Here is a 22,762-nt window from a genome sequence, read left to right as displayed (position 1 = left end):
AAATAAAGGTTATCAACTCCCTATGAGCTTTTTGTGTTAAATAGAATTATTAATAAGAATAAAAGAGTTTCAAATAAAAGTAAAATAACAAAATGTTAGGTGAAATGTTAATATTAAATCAATCAAAAAATGTTTTACATTCTTATAATTAATTTCAATAAAACATATATATGCTCAAGAAAGGTTATTTATAATTATGAATTCTACCAGACTAAAATACAAAAGGGGAAATAGTTTATGAAGACGACAAAAAATGATTTTAAAAATTACTTATTTTTATCTTTTTTTTTAATCTTTAACAATTTTAATGTTTTTATTATGTAAATATATAAAGTATTATTCAAACTTAAAGGATTTAATCTTTTTCTTTGTAATTTATATGTCAAAACAGTGTAAAAATGAAGTTCTTAATTACGAATTTTCAAATCATTAGATTTTAATACAATTTATTATAGAAATAAAGAATAATTTCAACAAAAAAAAATTGCTACAAAAAGGCTTACTGTATTATTAAACTGACTTAATTGTATAATTGCATTTATTTTGTTTATTTACCTTGAAAAATGAGTGTTTAAGTGCTGCATTGGTTAAAATCAAACCTAAAAGTGCTCTTTATTCAGTGACAGAGTGAAAAAAATATATACCTTGTTTTATAGTTTTTGATCTCTTTTTTTATATATTTTTATCTGATATGTATATCAAAATTTAAAAGTATCTATTTCATTAGATATTCATACTTTGCTAAAACGTCTTTGTTACTTTTTGCACTATATTTGCTCTAAAAAGGATTCTTTATCTGACTTTTACATTTAAAATGAAAGATTTTATGCCAATTTTTGTGTTGACTGTAGAAAAAAATAATTATTTTGTTTATATGCAATTTTCTATAATAAAATGTGAGAAATGCCTTTTTTCACATGTAGGGCGAAAAAAGTAACACTGAAAATATTTTTTACGTCTTAAGCATGTCCTAAACTCAAAGATAATAAACTTTCATAAAAGATTTATTTCAGAATATGTCATTTAGGGCATAAAATTAATTTTGCAAATTAACATTGCAAATGTTTGCCAATAACTTTTAAAAATGATTTCTGCGGATTTTCTAATTTACATGGGTGTTTTCTACACATTTTCCCCTTTCTAAAAATACCTTCCTCATAAAGATTGGCTTTCGGAAAGTATATACTTTTTCAAAATGATATGTGCCACATTAAGCATCATGGTTTCTCTTTATCTTAATGGAATAGAATTCAATTGAAAATTAATGAAAACTAAAGTCGATCAATTTAAGGTATAAGAACACAATATTATTTCAAATGCATTCTGCATCATATATAATTCTAATTGATATGACAAAGAATTAAACATATATATACATGTGATAATAATAATAAATATTTGTCTTTTAAAATACAACCCATTATTGATAAAGCAGTGTCTAATTCAATCATTGGTTCATGATTATTATTGATTTACCTAGGCCAAAAATAATGTGTAGGGGATTTTAAAACTAATTATTTTTACTTCTACCTAGGTATATTTAACATGTTTGTAATTAATCAATAAAAACAATCTTATTTTTATATAGTTATAAACGTTTCTGCAAACCATTTCTACTATATGAAAAAATTAAATTACAATTTAAAGAGAGAAAAGGCGTTAAAATTAAATTTCGTAGTTCAATCACAAATATTTCTGAATAATTTGAGGAGAACAGAACACACACCCGGTTCCTTCACGATCATTCTAGAACATATCAAATGTTTCACAAAAAAATAGTCGGGTTGCCTTTAGTCACGGAAATATCCTAAAATTCTTAACGCGACACCCTGCCAATGACGACGACATTGTTTATATTATCAAAATATTACGCGGCAATTATAAACACAATGCGCAACAGATGTACCGCGTTGTATTCATTTTTTTTCTGGGATTTGGAATCTTGTAATATTAAATTTTAATACAATTTCCCTGACTGTCTTTTTATTTGATGGATAACATTTAGGAACGAAATATTAAATTCAAATAGAAAATTACGTTCTTAATATAAAAATTAAATAATAGAAAAATGTAAATAAATTCTATTTATTATATGACAACCCTGATATGCGCAGATAGCGGCATTTGAATTAAAGCGCCCCGATAATGGGACATGACGTATTTATGTTTATAAATAATTTCGCAATACGAAATTCTGAGAATATGATGAAAATAAAGTATAAGTTAATAATCATTAAGGTGTCCTAAGTAATCATGGTTTTAGCTGACTTGCACTAATATAAGTGTTATTTATGAATTTTCATAGATTAAACGTTAACAGTGCAAAATTTGCAAAAATTAAGATAGAAAATTTCTAGGTTTGATAATTTTTCTTATAAGAAACAAGTACTATTTCATATTATGCAATACGTTTTAAGTTATCTGCTTAGGAACTTAGCCCAAATGACACCTGTTAAAGTCATTAAACAGGTTTGTATCATTAAGGTAACAAATGTAACACGGAAGGCCGGATAAGGGAGTTAAAAATTTATTTCATTATAGATTTGTAGTAAAGGTTGGGTTGGCTTGTTGAAATTATCTTGTACGTGCATGAGTGAGAAACCAATTTGATAATACTTAATATAAATTACTCTATTTAATTTGTTAAGATAACTTAGTTTTAATGTAAATTGATAGTAGTGTCGGCTTAATGAAATTATTTTTTTTGAGGTTTCTAACACTTTAAGAAATAGGTATAACACACAACAGGTTTTTTTTTAAATACCTGTATCATGTTTTCATACTCTATTTTGACACAATATGAGTAATTTTCTGATGTAGTTTTATATAAATATATACATTAATAGACATTTTAAGTACAAATATTCTATTTTTGGCATAAATATTAAAAAAATACATTTTAAAACTATTTAGTTAGGCGAATATAAGCGCTCATTGTAAAACCCAAGAAGTACATAAAATTGACTATTTCATAGTTTATTAATAGTTATATAATAGTATACAAACCAGGGTGGGGATAAACCCAGGGTTTTTTTAAAAAGCCCAACCCAACCCAAAAACCCTTAAAAACCAAACCCAAAAACCCTTAAAAACCCAGGGTTTTATGGGGGTTTTATTGTTTTTTTTTTTTAAAAAACCCTGGGTGGTTTTTTTGTATGCCCACCCTGATACAAACATAGCTAGCTGGGCATCTGTGGGCAGAAAAGTCTTTTTTTTTGGTGGAATATAATTAATTTGAAAACCACAAACCCCCGATTTTTATGCTTTTGATTTGGTATGTATATTTTTTTTCTAATGGCCTGTTGAAAAGAAGTTGTTTTCTATTTTTGGTGGTTGGCTTATTATTTGTTGTTTAGGAGTTTTTGGTAATGCATAGCCTCGTATAGTTAATTGTTGGTCCTCTAGCAATCAAAGTAAAAAAAATACAATACATTAGTATTTATAATATAATGAAATAAGTTTATTATAAATTATATAATCAAACGAAGTGTTAATCTGTATTCTTTGTGTTACATGCATTTTTTGTTTACCCAGACAATATGACACGTACTTTGCGCTGGCTTGACGCCTTTTCCAAATTCTTATCTCTCAATTTTGCCTTAGTATAAAGAATATATGTTGAATAAGGGATTTTTTAGTTTTATCTGAGAAAAGAGCTTAACAGTAAAAAGATTTATTTTAGAGTTCTTCTTTTTCAGACTTACTAGAATGTATAAAATCACAAGTACCTTATTATTACCCTGAGTGCCACTTGAATTGAACCCACCTCATCACATAATCCAATCTTATTGTAAACCTGAAATTCTCACAATGGAAAGTTCTAATCCGTTTGTTCATAAACTTGAATTGCCACTTATTCAGGTACGTAAAGTGAATTAATCAAAAAACATAATTAATTTCTTATGGCATATATATTGCTTACAATAGGAATGTCACTTGCTTATGCACTCTTTAAAGCTCATTTTTTTTATAAAAAAAATTGGTTTCAGTAGGTATAGGTTTTACCAAAACATTTTATGCCTTAACGTCTCTTCCTACATATTATTGTCATATGTAGTTAACATTTTTTTACTTCAAGGGAAGTTTGTTTTCTTTACATTAATCTGTACTAGCATCCTTCATATTAATACAATTTTTTGACTCGAAAAGTAGATATTAATAAAATAACTGGTTAACTAAACTTCATTGAAGTACCTATTTATAGAAAGTGAAAATCGTGCTACTTGGCTTGACATTGCTGCCCATTCGACTCTGCTTCGCCTTGATATGCCTCACACTTACTTCATTACTGGCATATATCAGCCTGTACGGCATGTCTGTGGAGGATATTGATAAGACACCCTTCACAGGCTGGAGACTTTACTCTAGAAAGGTATGCGTATTCCTATAAATAATTTTTGCAATTTTTTAGTTTACGAGCAGCATGGCAACTCATTATATTTTGTATATAAAGAAATGCTTTTTAAACACTTTAAATTCAGTTACACTATAACCTCAGTATTTTATTTGGTTCCTTATTGTCTATTTTCTTAGATCATTTGTGGAATTCTGCGAGTAATGTTTTTCATTTGCGGGTTCCACCGTGTCAAAGTGATTGGGAAGCAGGCGGACTCCCGTGACGCCAGAATTCTCTGTGTTGCTCCTCACTCTACTTTCTTCGATGCCCTAGCAGTGATAATGATGGGCGCTCCAAGTGTTGTTGCAAAGGCAGAAACAACCTCCATACCATTCTGGGGCAGTTTAATCAAGTTGACCCAGCCAGTTTTGGTCCACAGGTTAGAATAATATTTACAAATTATAAATTACTTTTTGCTTCGCCCCTAGCCTACAGAAGATGGCGGGTTAGCCAAGGAAAATTGATAAAAAAAAACACCCAAAGACATTTTTAAAGCTTCCCTGAAAAGCACATTCTAAGCTACACAGACCATTTATTTTCAAGATCTTTAGCTTTAGACAAAAAATCCATGGATAAATATTAGGTATATTTTTCTGTGTTTATTTTCATGTTTTTAAAGGAATGATCCAAACTCCCGTCAGAACACAATCAAGCATATTAAAGAACGCAGCGTCAGTCCAATTGATTGGCAGCAGGTTTTGATATATCCAGAAGGAACATGTACAAACAGATCTTCTTACATCACGTTCAGACCAGGTTATTTAGTTTTACCATAAATAGCGTTGTTATTATTTTTGTTAATATCAAGTTCTTTTTTTAGGTTATTATCATATACCTAGAGAGGAACACTAAATTAAAACAATCAAATTAGTGCATTTTAAGATTTTTAAAATTTCAAACGCTTAAGTAACTGAACAAAGTAAATTATAAAACACTATTTTTTTTTAAACACCTTAATGTAAAGTTTGATTCTACCTACGAATTTATTATTTTGACAACTTTGTTTCAGGTGCATTTCTACCTGGCGTGACAATCCAGCCCGTTATCATCCGATATGAAAACACATATGACACAGTGACCTGGACCTGGGAAGGATTCCCGGCTTGGAAAGTAATTGTGTATTCCTTGTCTCAGTTTAATCTGAATATTTCCATCGAGTTTATGGAGCCGTATACTCCTTCAGAAGAGGAAATAGCTGATGCCAAACTGTTTGCCAACAATGTTCGTCAAGGTAGTTCTCTTTTTATAAGGTTCTTTAGCAGTAATTACAGGATGAATTCTAAGCTTGCAAGGTTGTATCTATCGCCTAAATAAACAATTTTGGTTCATCTGAGACAAACCTATTTTCTTTCGTAAAATTTCCCTTAGGTATATTTCCACTTGACACTTTTTTTAAATAGTGACATGTTTGAAATATTTCAAGTTTCAAGTGGAAAAATAAGGGAAATTTTATGAAAAAATAGATTGTTTCTTCAAGTTCCACATTTGTACCTCTTCAAAGCAACTGCCATGCCAAATTTCCGTTCTGTAACTCTTTTAAATCTGACTTCCTTTGACTTCTAGTTTTTGTTTTATAAAGTGTTATATCTACACCCCCCCACCCCCCCCCTTAATTGTAATTGTTTTGAAGTATGACTTGAAATGGATTAGAACCTGATCTGAGCCATCATAAAAAATATGTTTCGTATCGTATCATAGACAACTTTTCTTGGATGAATTAAAAATCATAAATTAATAGGTATCAGTTTTGTTGACACGAGCCTAATTAAATCGGAACTAATCGTGTAATTTTTCAATTTACTATCCACGGAAAGCTGTCTATAATACGATGATTATTAATAATTTAAGATTTCAGTTTTGTCCTTACCTATGTTTTTTAAAGAGATAATTTTTGTCCTTATGTTTTCAAAGAGAAATAAGATACCTGATTAATTGCAGGTTAAATAAAACACAACTTATTTTGAAAGATAAAACATATGCCAGACTTTGACGTTTGGTCATCTCATTATTTGAACTCGTGCTATCTCTGTAACTTAGTAACCAATGCATTTAAAACATCTGCTTAAAAATGTTTGTTTTTAATGTTAGATACATTTACAATATTGTTCGTTAACGAAATAGTCTTAGAACTATGTATTTTTTTAGGAATCGGAGTTAGTTTTTATTCTGTAAACTTTTGTATTCTTAATCCACTCAACATCTTTTATTTTTTTTGTTATTTTTAGTGATGGCAAAACGTGTTGGTATCCCCACAACAGACTGTAACTACTTCGACTACCTGCGCATCGAAAAATCGCAACGTCGTTGCCGTGCCCTGCAAAAGCTGCAGCGCAAACTCGACATATCATTGCTCGACTCCACCGCCTATGTCGAAGAAATAGTCGACGACGACGCTGCTACCAAAGAATCCGCTAAATCTGAGCTTTGTGAACATCTTGGCTTGTCTAACGAAAACGTTGAAGTGAACGCTGTTGTAGAAAGTCTTGTACTGGAGTCTAATGGAGTAGGTCATGGTGGTGATACATCAAAGTTATTTGACCTGCGGGATCTAAGACTTGCTGTGCTTGTGGCTACGTCAACTGATGGTGTTAATACATTGCTGGACAGCGCGTTTCGCTTGTTTGACCGCTCACTGGGAGACGAAAGCATTGCCAAAGTAACCTGTTCTAATATTCTACAGAAACATTTGTTTCTCTCATCAAAGGTAACTAGGAATTTAGAATTAGAATTAATGCTAAAAATGAATATCAACCATATATCCTGGCTATAAATATAAGCGCTATGATTTGAATATACGAATATTAAATTGCATTTAGGCTTTTTAAAACAAAACAACAAATGTTACTTTTAATTATTTCACTTTATTATATGTCAGATATTTTTTTTCAATGTGTAAATAATATAGTATAAATTATCCTTGCTTACATCTATTAAAATAAGGATAACAATATTCATAAAGTGAAGCTCAATAAATCATACAATTAGTAAACCAAAGCTTAACTAATATTGAAAGACGGATCTAACAAACCTAGAGCTAACCGTTAAGAATTTTTTTCTCTTAATGTAGAAAAGCTTCGCTGTTAAAATATATAGAATTTGCGATGTTATATTTTATCTCCATGAAATACAATCCTATTTTAAAAGTTATAGCAAGTCTTTTTTCTGGTTTAAGGCTGTTATGTTTTCAGATTCAAGTCATTGAATGGTTTTTTCTAAGCCCTGCATGCCCCTTCCAATACAGAGCTCACAGTTATAATATATTTAATTTAGGAAGCTAATGAGGCCTGTGAGAGTCTGAACAAATGTGATGTTGTTAATAAATCAGATCTTAATACGTATGTAACTGTAACTAAGCCTAATCATCTCAAGGTAGTGTTTTCATATTCAAAATTGTTGTTCTTATGGTTAAATATTCAGATAAACCGAATTATTAGTCTTTTTTTTATGATACACAAAGTTTTTAAATACTGTCGTAATTCGTCATAATATTACCACGCAACATTTCATTGAGGTGCACTTAAGTAGTACGAAGGGTAATTTGTATGAACCTAAAAGCACACTCTCATCCCAGTTAAATGAATGATTTATTTTAGGTAATACGGGCTGCCGAAGACAGCTTGATAGTAAACATGACTGATTTATTAACGAAGACAGCAGGCCTGACTGCTGAGCGTATGGCGGCTAAACTGGAGAAGTATGCGGCTAGCGGCTCCAGCCTGGTCTCAGATATGTCAGCCACGGTGGCAGCTGGTAGAGAAAAAGTATCGGATGTCATTACCAGGTATTTAATTTTCTGAATGCTCATACTTGGTATTCAATGATGTCCAGGATATACATCAAAATATTTTGTGTATATTTCCCTAGTCAGGAGATTATCTTCCATCCAATAACCCGCCTTCCTACACCCCGTGGGTGGTTATAAAAAATATAAATTTGGTTGTTACATTCTCGGTTACGCTTCGCACTCGCCCTTGGCTAAACCCTGTGCACGCCATAGCTAATACCATGTTTAAGAAGGTATGAATTATTACATAGTATCTACCTTTATTCATATATTTTATTATATTTCAGTACTGCCAGCTCACTTCACAAACGTATGAACTCATATTCAGATAAGAAAAAAGAGTGAATTTCATTTTTTTTGTTTCATTTTTAAATCTTGTCATTTTTATATGATACACTTTATTGAAAATATTATGTTATAATCACATCATTTATATATATATATGTGTAGTCTAATTAGTTTTTGTTAATTATATTTTAAGTTGCTTTTTGTGTCACAGTTTAAAATATCTTCTACATATTATTAATTATTGTTAATTTATTATCATTGTTTGAAAATTATCAAAAATGTTTATTTAATATAAAATTAAGGTTAAAATCTTATATAACAAGAGGCCTGACAATATTTGGTAACCCTACCATAATTTTAGATCTTTATATTGTTTTTTTAAATAAAATCTTGCCCTTAAATTGTGTTAAAAAGATATTTAGATTGTCTATTAAAGTATTGTATCAAAAAAACAAAATATGCCTAAACAATTTTGTTGAAAAATAAGTTTTAATCCAGGGTTGTTATATTGGGCGGGCGCTTTTGGGCAGGCAGTTTTAGGCGGGCGGTTTTGGGCCGCCCAATATAAGGTCCTTTTGGGCAGTTTTGGGCACCCCCCTTTTAAGGGGAGAGAAAAAGGGGAGGGGGTTAAAAACAGGGGGGAGGGTGGGCCTATTTTTTGGGTGATATCCTTATACTAAAGTAACAGGATGTGTGTCTGTGTGTTTGTACCGAAGGATCTCGCTAACCGCTGAACCGATCGGGTTCTCCTTAACAGGGTAGCATCTCATAGGTTCTGGGAAGGTTTATAACTATATTGAGGGAGGGTACCACCACCCTAACAGAAATTGCCCCTAGAAAAAAATTACACTCCCCCCAAAAATTTTTTTTAAAATTTTTTAAAACTATAAAATTTTTTTTTACTTTTTCTTTTTAAATCTAATATAATAATTGGATTATCAAATTTGACTCTCCCCTCCTCAAGTGCCCCTAGAGGCCTCTAGGGCCGTAGCCGCTAGTTAACTATATAAATTAGTAAGTTTTTTTTGTATATAGAGAAGGATTTCGCTAACTGCTGAACCGATATGGTTCTCCTTTCCAGTGGAGCCTTTATAGGTCCTGAGGTGGTTTTAGGCTATTTTATTTCTAATAATAAGTCTAGGTATGGTTTTAGGCTATTTTATATCCTTTTTATGTGCTTATTACGACATTTGCCCAAAAAGGGTGCCCAAAACCACTTTTGGGCGCCCAAAACCCGCCTAAAAACCTTTTGGGCAATTAGGCCGTCCAATATAAAAAAAAGTGCCCAATTCGACAACCCTGTTTTAATCCCCTACTTTCTTTTCTTTTATGTTAAAACTAGCGGCTACGCCCCTAGAGGCCTCTAGGGGCACTTGAGGAGGGGGGGAGTAGAATTTGATAACCCAATTTCTTATTTTAGATTTTAAAAGTAAAAAAATATTACATTTGACGTTTATGTTTGCGTTGAACTCTCTTTCTAAAATTGAGAACGTAAAAAAAATTTCGTTTTTTTTGTGAATTCTCTTGGGAGGGTGGTGGTACCCTCCCCCAAAATAGTTAAAAACCTTCCTGGGACATATAAGAATCTACCCTGTTAAAGAGAACCCGATCGGTTCAGCGGTTAGCGAGATCCTTCGGTACAGACACACAGACACACAAACACACAAGCACACAAACACACAGACAAACAGACATCCTGTTACTTTAGTATAAGGATTATTTTTTGTTTTTTAATACAAAAAATGTGACTTTTCATATATTTTAATCCTTATTTAGATTTATAAGATTAGTAAAAAAAACTTTGAAGGCAATTAAGTTTTCAAAAGATATATGTGTTGGGGGGTTGGGGAGGGGGGGGGGGAGATGCAATATGTAAAATTGTCGTAAATCTGGTAGTGCATTCAAGTACGTTCATCTTAGAAATATTGGTTTTGAAATAATTCCATTTGAAAATTCGGAAATGCGATTTAATGACCATTTTTCTGATAAATCATTAGCAAATGATATGCAATTTCCATTAAAAAGCCATTATAGATAATTCGGCTATTAGTTTGCATAATTACCAGAGCTGGATCTTTAAATCATTTAGTTGTGAGCCGAGCCAGATCTGCCTCGAGGTGAGCCAGGGGTGAGCCGCAGCAACTGCTAAAGAAACTTTGATCTTTAAAAGATTTACGGCTCGGTGGCATTACAATATGAGTGTTGCCGGTGAGCCGGATCACCAATGCCATTTCGATTCAAAGATTGTTATGAGGAGAACCACTTTCAAAATCGGCTCGCTTTTGGCTCGGCTCGGGCAGATCGGTGATTTAAAGATCCAGCTTAGAATACCAGATCTCAACTATTTCTCCTGGATCCGTTAAAAGCTTACTTAAATTCCACTAAAAAATCATTAAAATTCAACCTTTGAAATTTGAAATAACAATCAGATTTTCTGTGATAGATATTTTTTAAGGAAAATTATTCAAGCAATCAAAATATAAACTTTTTCATTTGGAATCACAAATAACAAATATTTTTTCATGTTATCTACTTATAGAATGAATTTTTTGTATTAATTTTATTTTACCCTCATTAATTCTTACTATCATAGTTTTTAGTCGTTGCTTAGATAGATAGATACTTCAATATTTGTAGAACAACTAGTAGGTATATAAATGTATTCTGAATGTAAGCATCTTATTTTTGGTGTGATTTTTCTTTAAATAAGGTAATCGGCTATTCATTTCAGATTTGTAAATGTAGATCTAAAAATAACACAAAAAATATTTTAAATTTGAAAGCTTTTTAATTTTTTTGTTGCTTAAAACCAGACTAAGATAAAATTTGAACAAGTGCCAAACTAATAAGTGCATGAATATTATTATTTATGGAAACTATCCACAATTGATTATACCCCCAAGAACCCTATATGAACAAATATTGTCATCCTTACTTACTTATCTAAATACGTAATTAAAGAGATATCTATTCTTATAGTTGTGACTTTTATTACTTAAATATTAACTGTTTGATTGAAAAAAAACTTACTTAGGTATTTTACTTACTGTTTCAAAATTTAGGTTCCCAGAATTTAATTTCATTGCATATAGCCCACATTAACAAAAAATAGGGAGGAATTTGACAATAATTTTGCCTCTTATTTATCAGCGCAGCTATTCTTATTAAGAAATACACTGCTTTCAGCATCATATAGCAAAACAAAGTGCTATCATTGGAAATATTAAAAGAAGTTCTTTTTACTGGAGGTAAGCAAGTTTGTTTTGAAATGCCAAATTCCTGTCACTGCGTATTAAAACATACTAAAGATTATTCTTTCAAACTACTTATTGTGGTGTAGGCTGACTTAGGACGACCAGGCTAATTTCGAATTGAAATAAAAAACTAAATTTTGATAGCTACAGAAATATAATTTTAGCTCCTCAAAATAGAAATAGGCCCCAAATTGTTACTTGGACCCGCTCGGAATTATCCTGTAACAACCTATATAACCTAAATTTTGAAACATTAAGTAAGTACTCTGATGAAATGCTCTATGTATGCATAATGTAACTATAATGTTTAGTGCATATATTTATATTTATATCAATTTAAAATGCTATTATTTGTTTGTTCTTACCCTGACCCTTATTCAATTCATATTATAAAATAATATCTTATATAAAAGACAATTTGAAACTTGGAATAAGTATTGTTAGTTATTAGGTTATTAGGGCTAGATTAGTTATTTACTATTTTATTAGGAAGAAAAAAATATTTTATGAAACTTTGTTACCAGTATTTAAAAAAAAGATCTTAAGTTTAAGTTAACATTCCAAAGAAGTAAACAAGCTACTTGCCAAATTTATCCTTTCCATTTATATTTTAATTGATTCACATTTTTAACTAGATAAAGTTATTAGGATAGGTACCCTATGATACGTTAGGATTTATTTTTTATTAAGAAACTTTAGAATTAGATGATATAGGGAGAAAATTTTAATATAAGGCAAAGGAAGTCTGATAATTTAAATAAATAATTGTAATTGTAATGAATAGAAAACTATATTTGTCAAATTTTTCTTAAGCAAAATATCTTGAAAATTGATGTAAAAGTAAAATAAACCAGGCTCCTGAATATGATATTTTTTCAGATTCTAAGTGTTGACCCTCTAAAAGATGTGGTTATTCCACAGTGTCAAACAACTTTAAACATCAAGACGCTAATGTGATTGTTAAAATGCCAGGCAAGTTATCCGATGATGAAATACGACATCGGCTGGAGGCGCACAACTATAATGTCCCAGCCATCACGGACACGACTCGTAGCGTGTTGGTTAAAAAGCTGCGGCAGCTAGACCAGCAAGCCGTTGCGGCCAGCCGCCTAAAGGCTGCCTCCAAACCGAGTGTGGATTACAGTTCAGCCGAAGAAGACTTTACACCGCCCGTGTCATCGACACGTAAAAATGTCGGGGCCATGGTCTCGTCGGCCAGGTCGAAGGCAACCGCCAGCAGTGGGGTATCAGTTGGTTATTACAGAAATGGTAGAAGTGGCGGTTTGAGTGGATCCTCTAGCAATAGTTATAAAGTAAACTCAGCACCGATGTACAAATCAAGAGTCACTCCTACGTCCTACACAAACAGAAATAATTCAAGGTAAAAGTATTTCTTTATAACTAGTAACTAATAATAGTCAGTAAACAAAGATATTTATTTAGTTGTTCGTATGTCTATTTTTTTATTTATCCTTTAATTTTGTAATAAGATAGGTACTTTATATTTTTTAGATAAGAACTTACACTATTAGAAATCTTTTGACAGGGAGATTTTTTCAGTTTCTTTTACACTTTTTGTTTATTAATTGCATGAATTCAATCAAGTTATTCTTTTTTTCAACAACAAAAAATAATTAGAACATCTCAATGAAATATGAAACATCCCTTTACCTTTGTATAGAGTTGTAAATGGCGGGAGTCTTGTTAATCAGAGTGATGATGACGAGGAGGAGGAGGAAGAAGAAGAAGAGGATGATGAAGAGGAGGAGGTAAGTCTTGCAAATTGTCATGATTTGCCTAGAAACTGGATAAGTTTCTACCATAGGTAGTTATGTTAAGTCTTAAAAATAGTCATGGTTTGTTGTAGTGGGTCTGGAAAATAGTCATGGTTTGTTGTAGAAGGTCTTGAAATTAGTCATGGTTTGTTGTAGTAAGTCTTGAAAATAGTCATGGTTTGTTGTAGTAGGTCTTAAAAATAGTCATGGTTTGTTGTAGTAGGTCTTGAAAATAGTCATGGTTTGTTGTAGCTTGAGGTCTTGATTTATCTATAACATGGAGGTAAGTATTGATAACCAGAGTGGTAATGATAATAATTAGGATTTAAGTCAAGAAAATGATCATGGGTTGTTCGGTAAATGTTCTTAGTATGTCTAGGTAAGATTAAAAGGGTAAGTAGGCTAGTCTAGCAGATGATTAAAAATGTGATGATCATGAAAAAAAGTCGTCGAGATAGTTAAAACTGGAGGAATACTAGATATTAATATTAAGGATGAGAGTGAGGCAGATGAGGATAGTGATGATAAGCTTGAGGAATACGAGGAAGAAATCACATCAATTCCAAGGCACATCCACTTTCGTTATCTTAAGCTTTTACTCTCTATATTTAGGAGATGGGGAGAGGGTATTTAAGGGGGGGGGGGGGGGGTTAATGCAACCATCTCGTAATCAGTGAGCAAATGGCACTTAGAATTCGAATTTCCGTCTATAATTTTGCATGAGTAATCCTTGGTAGGTCTATTTTCCCTAAATCGAACATAAAGTTGGAAAAGTAACGGCTAACGGCTGGCGGCTCAGCTATTTTGCCATTTTTTTGATATTTATATTGCAAATTAGTCACGAAACCTCTCTCAACATAATACTCTTTTCTACTCCAAAACGCTATCAAACGGTTCTAGACGGTAGCTGTTGGTACTAGAAGTTTTAAAATTGGTTATTGCTATCATTTAACATGAATTAAACCAAAAATATGTTTTAAAAAGTCGATTCCTACGTAATTGATGATGGATTTACCCTGAAAATAGGCAAAAAACGGCTAAACGGCTAAGTCGCTAGCCGTTACTTTTCCAACTTTTTGTTCGATTTAGGGAAAATAGACCTACCAAGGATTACTCATGCAAAAGTTCAGATCGAAATTCGAATTCTAAGTGTCATTTGCTCACTGATTACGAGATGGTTGCATTAACCCCCCCCCCCCCCCTTTATTCTACATGTACTAAAACTTTGCAATTAGATCAAAATAGTGAAAAAATTGATTTTTAAAAAAATTTAGGCTAGTTACGTTACCCATTCTAAAAAAAAAAACAGTCTATTGCCTGTTTTGAAATCAATACAATACCTATCAGATATGCACACTCACATTGGAGTGTAATTAGTATAATATACATAGACAACGATAAAAAAAAGCTCTTTTCTTTGGATTGAAAAAGTTTCTAAAATCTGAAAGTGTTTGTAACAGAACTGACCTGGCCACTCAAACAAGTTTCAACAGCTCAAACGAACAGGAACAAGAAACTAGATTCAGGTTAAACAAATTCATTTTCCTTTAGATTATATTTTAAACGTAAGAAACATTTGCCCGTCCTGGGTATCTTCAAAAAAAAAACTTATGTTATAAAATCTATGTGCTACATATCTTTTTTTGTACATTAAATGGACAATAATCATAAATTGTGGGATAAGAATATGGTTAATCTTTAAAATTTAAGATATCTTTTTTTTATACAGGGACTAAACTTTCATTGGTACCTTAACGATTTCACTAACTATAGTATCGTAGACAAAAAACGTTGTGTTAAAACCATTAGAAGTCTAAGCTTTTTTTAGTTTCTTTGTGGTTTTGCCTAAACATCAAACCTACCTTACCAACAACTAGGAGATGACGCATAATTGACTAATATCTTATTGTTGATAATGAAATATTTCAGGGGCAAGCCTATTCCGCGACGAGGTGGTGCCAGTCCTGCCCAGTACACACTCAGATCTCCGCACCTACGTCAAAACATTAACAAGTTCGGTTCTTTGAACGAGGCACTGTCCACCCTGCCGACGGCGGGTGGCAAGAGTGGGGGCCTCCAGGGACATGCCTCTAGCTCAACCTGTCCAAGCCCAGTATCAATGAATACAAGTACAAGTAGAAACCTGTCCAATGTTCACCAGTCTTCATCCACCCCGATAGTACATCAGGCATCGCCCACAACCCGTCTACAACACAATAACAACAACAATAATTCTATGTATAGTAAACAACATCATCAATTTTACAACAATCGAGTGTTGAACAGCAACAGTAACTCTATTTTGATATCGAGTCTTATAGTCGCGTGTGCGGCCGTATTTTTCCTGTACCTGGGCTATAAATATATAAACTTGAGTCCGCCAACTACCGCCCTGCTGCCGCCAGCCGCTAGTGACAAATTTCCGCTGTGTACAGGGACCGAAGGCAAAGGTGAGGTAAATATTAAGTGTATACCTGGTCCGCAGTTAAATATGACTGCTGACCTGCTCCAGAAATTGCTGGCTGTTATGCGGCCGGATGATCAACAGGGTTGTCCAGAAAATTTGCCCCAGGCAGTATTTACGGTTGAGGAATTACGGACTGCTTCAGGCATTCAATCAGACTCTGAATTTGCCCAGCTCTTTCAGAATATTTTAATCCTGTTCAGACACAACTTTGCCTGGGGCATCCATCCTGTCACGGATGACGAAAACAATGGTCACGTGACGCATCTTAGTGTGGACACTAATCGAAGTATCTACTGCAGGCTCAAGGGAGTTGTCATGTTTTTCCTGGGCCTCCTCTATCAGGCTGCCAACTATTTATTGGCAGGAGCTTTGATTGTTGCTGTTGTAGCAGCTGGCTGGTATGGTGTCAAACTTTGGCGTCTACGAAAACAACGCGAGGAGCAAGAGATGTACGCGTTGCTAGAACAAGTCCTAACAATTTTGCAAGACAATCATGCGGAAAAAGAATCCATGTCGGGTGTTGGATCTCCATCATTTCTGGCAATTGTGCACATCCGCGACCAACTGATTGCTCCGCAGGAGCGCGCCAGTAAAGCTCGAGTCTGGAACAAAGTTGCGCAGTATATACGCAACCACGAGAGCAGAGTCCGGGAAGAAGTGCAGCACATACACGGTGAAGAGTTTCGCGTATGGCAGTGGCTGTCAGACATGCCGCCCAAAAGCCCTACAAGTGCTGCCACAAGCCCAGCTATGATAAAAGCCTATCCTGGAAGGGTGCACACACCAGTTAGTGCTTACAATCGAGGTGGGGGTATGCCACAAACATCATCACCAATGGCAATGGGGCATCACTATACTCCAACCTCAAGTGGTAAACCTGGTGGAATGAATTCATCTGACATGTACAATATGAACAAATCAAAGGATCCATGGCCCTATGCTCCTACCACGACTGCAGGTAAAAACTTATTTCTTTTAAATATTAACTTTTTTATTTATTTAACATACTTCCAACAAACTTCTATTGCTAGGTATTAAAAATAATGTAGAAGGGATTCGAGCTGGCTTGAAGTTTATTTAAATAACAAAATTAAATAGTTCCCACCACCCAAAAAAAAGGGGTTACAGCGGAATTTAACATGTTTATAGTTGCTGCATTTTAGTGAAATAAATGAAAAAATGTTAAGTTACTGTTTAATTAATAAACATGCAATTAAGGATCACCTGGATGGCAAGGGTCAGCATTCCAGTTGAACAGGAATGTATCAGCTCCAGTGCACCCACCCACCAACTGTATCAAGGCCAGACACATGTTTGAACACTCCCCCGCCACCCTCAGTATTCCTGATTGGACCCAGATGATCAGAAGAGATATTGTCAACAGGTTAGTAACAATAAATAGCCGAAAGCCCGTAATATGAATGATGAGAAAAAAATTATTTGTTTATACATATTTGCATTAAAAAACAAGTAATTTAGACATCGGTTACTTTTTTTATTTTACTCCTTCTTGTGGGATATATGAATTCTTTTAAAAAGAATGAAAGGAGCTTGAAATATAAGTTACAGAAGGATTTATAACAATATAGTATAGACAATTAGCTTTTTTTATCCTAATAATAAAGTAACAGGATGTCTGTTTGTCGGTCTGTTTGTCTGTACCGAAGGATCTCGCTAACCGCTGAACCGATCGGGTTCTCCTTAACACGGAGAACGGCAGATATTTGGAACTCATTACCAAGTGACATAAAAAGTTTCAGACAAGTAACTAAATTTAATAAAAGACTACCTAGTTCAGTGGATGAGCGAGAAAAAATTAACCATCATGGCTTTACGAGCTTACCGAAGAAAACACATACAAGTAAACAGGGTAGCTTCTCATAGGTCACGGGAATGTTTATAACTATTTTGGGGGAGGTTACCACCACCCTCCCAAGAGAAATAACAATATATCGTAATTTTTATTTTAAGTATAGAGACTCTTACGTAACATTGCGAGGTATCGTAGAAAGTTACTCCTACGCAACATACCGTAGAAACTTGAATGCAACAAAAAACCAAACATTTAAAGTGCCACTAGAGGCTTCTAGGGGCGTAGCCGCTAGAATTTAAATAAGCTATTAAACAATAAACATATTTATGCTAGGTAGGTAAATGTAAGATAAATAAATCATCGCACAATAATTTTTGTATACCCGCAGTTTATTACTTTATTTTAACAAATCCAGTAACATTGTTAAAATGACAGCTTATTTAATATAAGGTGCAAAGAGGCAAAGATCCTGCATATCGCTGTTGACAAGGAGAGCAAGGAGGGCATCGTCTACATAAAAGCTTTGACCATGGAGGACGCTGGCAAAGTCTTCAGCAACCTGCACGGCCAGTGGTACAAGGGTCAGCTGGTGACAGCCAAATACCTGCGCGAGGACAGATACCACCAGAGATTTCCAGATTCTATGAACGCACAGCTGGTCATGAAATAAGAAAAAATAATGTTTATTTGTTGAAATAAAAATGTGTACATTTGGTTAAAGTTAAAATTTGAGATGAACTTTTTTTATATCCTGTAGTTATTTAAGTAGGTTGTCACTTTTTTTTCTCCTTTTCAAAAGATTATTACTCCATTAATTTTAAAGCCATTGCCGTTAAATATTGTCAGCTAGGTAGAAGGATTATAAAAATCCGCAAACTAAAATTTAAAAATCTACAAGAGGATGAATGGCTACTTGTTATTTTTTATGACAATTAGTAAGATGACAATTTTTTATTAAAATACAAAAATAGCCGAATTATCAAGGGAGTAATGAGTATCTCAAGTGAAAGAGCTTAACTGTGACAACCTGTAAATAATATGAAAAAGAATCTGTCCATTGTTTGGCAGCCAGTCGCACCTGATACTGTTTTCATATAGAAAATTATAAATGTAAGGTACAATGTAAATACTTAGTAATAACACCTTTTCGAAAGAAACTTACTTTTTTATCATTTTTTTTTATTGTTTTTTAAATGTAAATGAGAAAAAAATATTTAAGGGTAAGAGCTTAACAGTTTAAACCTATTATTTTTTGGTTAATTTTAAAAGATATATTTTATCTTACTTTTAATGTTTAAAATGTTACATACCTACTTATTTTTTTTTAATTAATAGGAACCTGTTCTTTTACTTTAAAAAGTTCATAAATTTGGGGGATGGGAGAATTTGGTCAACTAGATATCTTGCAATTTTAATTAGAGTGCTTCCCCCATATCTTTTAATATTAGGTAGTTTTTTAAAGTTTTTTTGGTTAAAGAGGTGGTTCTCAGCTGTTTTAATGATGTATCATCAACTTTTGTAAAAAAAAGGTATTTTCAATTTTTTAAAGATTAAGGATTCAGGAAGACACACTGAAATTAAAATTGTAGGTAACATGGCTGACATTATTCTTAATTTCCCCATTCATTTACTTTCCAAAATGTGATTTAATCCTTTGGCATTTGTGACCTAAAGTAATATTTGTTTTTCATAAAATGAATCAAATCTTTAATGCTTTCTCGACGTTTTATAATAGGTAGATAGATATTTTGCTCAATATTAAAATTATTTAACGAAACTGCCTGGCATGTAAGTCGTTTCTTCACATTTATCACTTTGATTTTTATATTAAAAATATACTTAACATTCAATAACTTCAAAAAAATTGAATGCAAATTAGCAAAAAAGTATGAACTGTTTTGTAGTTGTACTTAACAGTTGTATAAATATTTTGGTATTAGTAACAAACTAAAAAGCTAACATTTTGATTATATAGCTGCCTATAAACAATTGAAATATAAATTCAGATCCTTTTAGACAATTAAGATACCTACTGAAATTCACCGTTTACTTGTTATAATTTTTATCTATTTATTTACACCATGCACACATAGGCAAATTTTGGACAAAAAATAAGATTTGTTTATAGGAAGCTTTAGTTTAAAGAGAACTATCCACGAACATGGGCAAGTGATTTTAAGCACCTTCCAACATTGATCCATAGTATTTAGTGAATATATTAGGTTTATGGTAAAATATTTGGTTTATCGACTAAAAAGTTATGCTTCCATGGTTTAATATGAAAAAAACTTTAAAATGCAAAGCATTTTTAGATACAATATCATCAACTGCTTTGTTGAGTTCAAAGAACAAAATATAATAAAAGCATCAAATGCTGTAAATTGCAAAAGTACATTAATTAAACTGTTTAAAATTTTACAAGCTACCAACTCTTTTTCTAAACATGCGTTTTTAATCAAAATGATATACTTTTGTTTCAAAGCTTTTAAACAACAGTTTGAACTCCTCAAAACATTTGATGAATTTGCACCAAACTATGCCTACCTTTTCAAAGTTTTTTTCATATAAAACCATGGTGAAACCTAACTTTTTAGTCGATAAACTAAATAACAAACATGAGCCTAGTATATTCTCTAAAAAAATGCCAGTGAGCAATGCTGGAAGGTGCTTAGAATCACTTGCTCTTGTTCGTGGATAGTCCTCTTTTAGCTTTTTAGGATTTTACTAAATGCACTGAACACTTTGTTTTACGGGATCTCTGAATAGCTCCCTTCTTGATAATGTGATAACATTCTTAAGTTTCCTAAAATAACACTAGTTTGTATATTAATCTACAGGGTTTTTTCTAATGATAAATACATGAATTATTCATAGCAATTATAAATAAATATATAAATCTATCGGTCAAGTTAAAATTAAACCTTCTAAGTGAAATATCGAAATATATCTAAAAAATATTCTAATATAATTAAGAATCGATTTTGTTCCAAATAGAACTACGAATATTCTTGTCTTTATAGAGCTCTTATTAAAAATGTATAATTTGAAGATGGTTGAGCAATTTTTTGAATCATGTTGATAAAACTAAGATCATAAAATGAATAATAAATACCTAAACCTTTCATTATTTCGATAATAATCTAAAATGAATAAATCTTTAATGAAGTATACCTATTTATCGCGACTAAGAAGTACAAATCTATTTTATTTGTTTGTTTAAATGTTCAACAATTTTATATTAAAAAGTATTTCTATTTATTTCTTAAATTCTTTCAATTACTTTAAAGTTCTAGTTTTGTTTATATAGAAACTATTATTAATATTGTACATATGAAACACGAGTACAATTAACCTAAAGCTTAAAAATATATTTATTGTTGATGATATAGAAAATGTTTAGTTTAAAATCGTAAATTCTATGCCTATATTGAAATCTTTTTTTCACTTTGTTTGTTTATAGAACTAATGTGATGTTTTTATCAGATCCCATTGAACGATTGGAAAATTTTTCTTTGATGTTTTACTGACCTTTTAAAATAATACATATGTATTAAATAAACATATTATTTTTTAGTAGCGAAGCTACTCTATAACTTCTAATCCCAGTCTGTCTGAAACGTTTTGGGAATTTTATCGGCTCCTTTTTTATGATAGACAATTAAAATTTGTAGAGATTAAATAAGTTAATAAGTTCAATAAGTTTCATCAAAAGTTGTCTTCAATTGGGGTCCTAGATCGATGCCAAGATTTTCTCGACTCCTTTTCAAGATAGACGACTGGTTGAGATGCTAGATCGATTCCTAGAACTCTAACCACTGAACTTATTAAGTTTCTTTATAATATGTGAAAGTTCAACATTTAAGAGTTATCATGTTATTTCTTTTATATAAGAAAAAGATGTCTTCTTGTACCAAAATCTCGCATAACACTATTAAAGGTATGATTTACTTCAAAATATACCAAAAAAGGCCTGAAAACCCCATTTCCGCAGGGTTTTTCGTACCCAACCTAAAAATAGATGTAGTACCTATAGGACTTATCTGCCAATTTTCAAGAATCTAGCTCAAAATTAGAACAGTTTGTTCACTGTTTAAGTTTAGATGTCAATACCCCCCCCTTCCCCTTTTCTTATCACAAAATTTTAGTGTCGTTTTCCTTTCCGCTTCCCTCATGTGCCCCTAGAGGCTTCTAGGGGGCGTAGCCGCTAGTTGTCTCATATTGCATTTAAAAACTCTGTAGTATTTCCATGTTAAATATTCCGCTATATTTTTCTCTTTATTATCCTACAACACTCTTTACAAGAGAGATGATATTTTATAAGCTCCAATTTTATTTTTATTGTCCTCATAATGGGGATAGGGAAATATAAAGTTAAATTTAATTTAGGACAATATTTATGATCATAAATAAATCTACAATGCAATTTATTATAAATACCCTATGATTTGATAATAGTACGATTTATAGGTACAGATCTTCCGCGGATACGAAAATGTAAAATTTTATGTTAAACTTGTTTTTTTTTAGGTCTAAAAGGACTGGACAAGCATAGACATAATTAATCCTATGAATTACATAATTTCATTGAAAATTTCTCTAGATCAAGAGGATAAAGGCTTTTTAAAGGGGGGAGGCGGATGTGCCACTTTTTGAAACCAAAACTAAAAGTCAAAGGAACTCAACTAAAAAAAAGAGTTACAGGTCTGAGATTTTGCATGGCAGTTGCTTTATAGGGTTACAATATGGAACAGTGAAGAAACGGCGGCGCATCCGCCGAAAACCGCCGAGAAATTGCAAAAAAAATTCGGCGGGAAACGGCGGTTTTCGGCGGTTGCGCCGCCGTTTCTTCACAGTTCCATATTGTACCTCTATAAAGCAACTGCCATGCAAAATCTCAGACCTGTAACTCTTTTTTTAGTTGAGTTCCTTTGTTGACTTTTAGTTTTGGTTTCAAAAAGTGTCACTTTCGCCCCCCCCCCCCCCCC

General features: G+C 32.4%; 2 protein-coding genes across 16 annotated transcripts; both read left to right on the top strand.

Annotated features, from left to right (window-relative positions):
- Window positions 1-3,641: 3,641 nt before the first annotated feature.
- On the top strand, window positions 3,642-8,784 carry LOC145316040 (lysophosphatidylcholine acyltransferase-like). Its single transcript, XM_080156325.1, has 9 exons — window positions 3,642-3,861; window positions 4,205-4,372; window positions 4,534-4,775; window positions 5,016-5,152; window positions 5,406-5,627; window positions 6,622-7,100; window positions 7,667-7,765; window positions 7,990-8,177; window positions 8,468-8,784. Exons 1-9 carry the CDS (start codon window positions 3,811-3,813, stop codon window positions 8,523-8,525), a joined length of 1,644 nt encoding a protein of 547 aa, XP_080012451.1. The 5' UTR covers window positions 3,642-3,810; the 3' UTR covers window positions 8,526-8,784.
- A 1,534-nt stretch (window positions 8,785-10,318) lies between these two features.
- Window positions 10,319-21,336, top strand: LOC145316039 (uncharacterized). 15 transcript variants are annotated; one of them, XM_080156314.1, is made up of 10 exons: window positions 10,319-11,502; window positions 11,985-13,103; window positions 13,404-13,491; window positions 13,991-14,064; window positions 14,958-15,023; window positions 15,427-16,922; window positions 17,183-17,348; window positions 18,228-19,197; window positions 19,367-19,512; window positions 20,967-21,336. In XM_080156314.1, exons 2-8 carry the CDS (start codon window positions 12,688-12,690, stop codon window positions 18,445-18,447), a joined length of 2,526 nt encoding a protein of 841 aa, XP_080012440.1. In that variant the 5' UTR covers window positions 10,319-11,502; window positions 11,985-12,687; the 3' UTR covers window positions 18,448-19,197; window positions 19,367-19,512; window positions 20,967-21,336. The 15 variants fall into 15 exon arrangements, with proteins under 15 accessions (XP_080012440.1, XP_080012439.1, XP_080012438.1 ...); XM_080156313.1 differs by having other exon boundaries at window positions 10,319-11,530; XM_080156312.1 differs by having other exon boundaries at window positions 10,319-11,530; window positions 11,981-13,103.
- Window positions 21,337-22,762: the final 1,426 nt, after the last annotated feature.

The sequence above is a fragment of the Acartia tonsa genome, chromosome 4, assembly GCF_053477335.1.
Source record: "Acartia tonsa isolate MP-2025a chromosome 4, ASM5347733v1, whole genome shotgun sequence".
NCBI lineage: Eukaryota > Metazoa > Arthropoda > Copepoda > Calanoida > Acartiidae > Acartia > Acartia tonsa.
The sequence above is the reverse complement of the archived record's forward strand: the minus strand, read 5'-3'. Positions and strand labels throughout refer to the sequence as shown.

Bases quoted from the DNA above. Each gene is read 5' to 3' on its own strand.
- LOC145316039 (XM_080156314.1), top strand. From the start codon at position 12,688: ATGCCAGGCAAGTTATCCGATGATGAAATACGACATCGGCTGGAGGCG. The intron at 15,024-15,426 runs GTTAAACAAATT...GAAATATTTCAG, and splicing joins GAACAAGAAACTAGATTCAG to GGGCAAGCCTATTCCGCGAC. The intron at 16,923-17,182 runs GTAAAAACTTAT...CATGCAATTAAG, and splicing joins TGCTCCTACCACGACTGCAG to GATCACCTGGATGGCAAGGG.
- LOC145316040 (XM_080156325.1), top strand. From the start codon at position 3,811: ATGGAAAGTTCTAATCCGTTTGTTCATAAACTTGAATTGCCACTTATT. The intron at 4,776-5,015 runs GTTAGAATAATA...ATGTTTTTAAAG, and splicing joins CAGCCAGTTTTGGTCCACAG to GAATGATCCAAACTCCCGTC. The intron at 8,178-8,467 runs GTATTTAATTTT...ATTATATTTCAG, and splicing joins GTATCGGATGTCATTACCAG to TACTGCCAGCTCACTTCACA.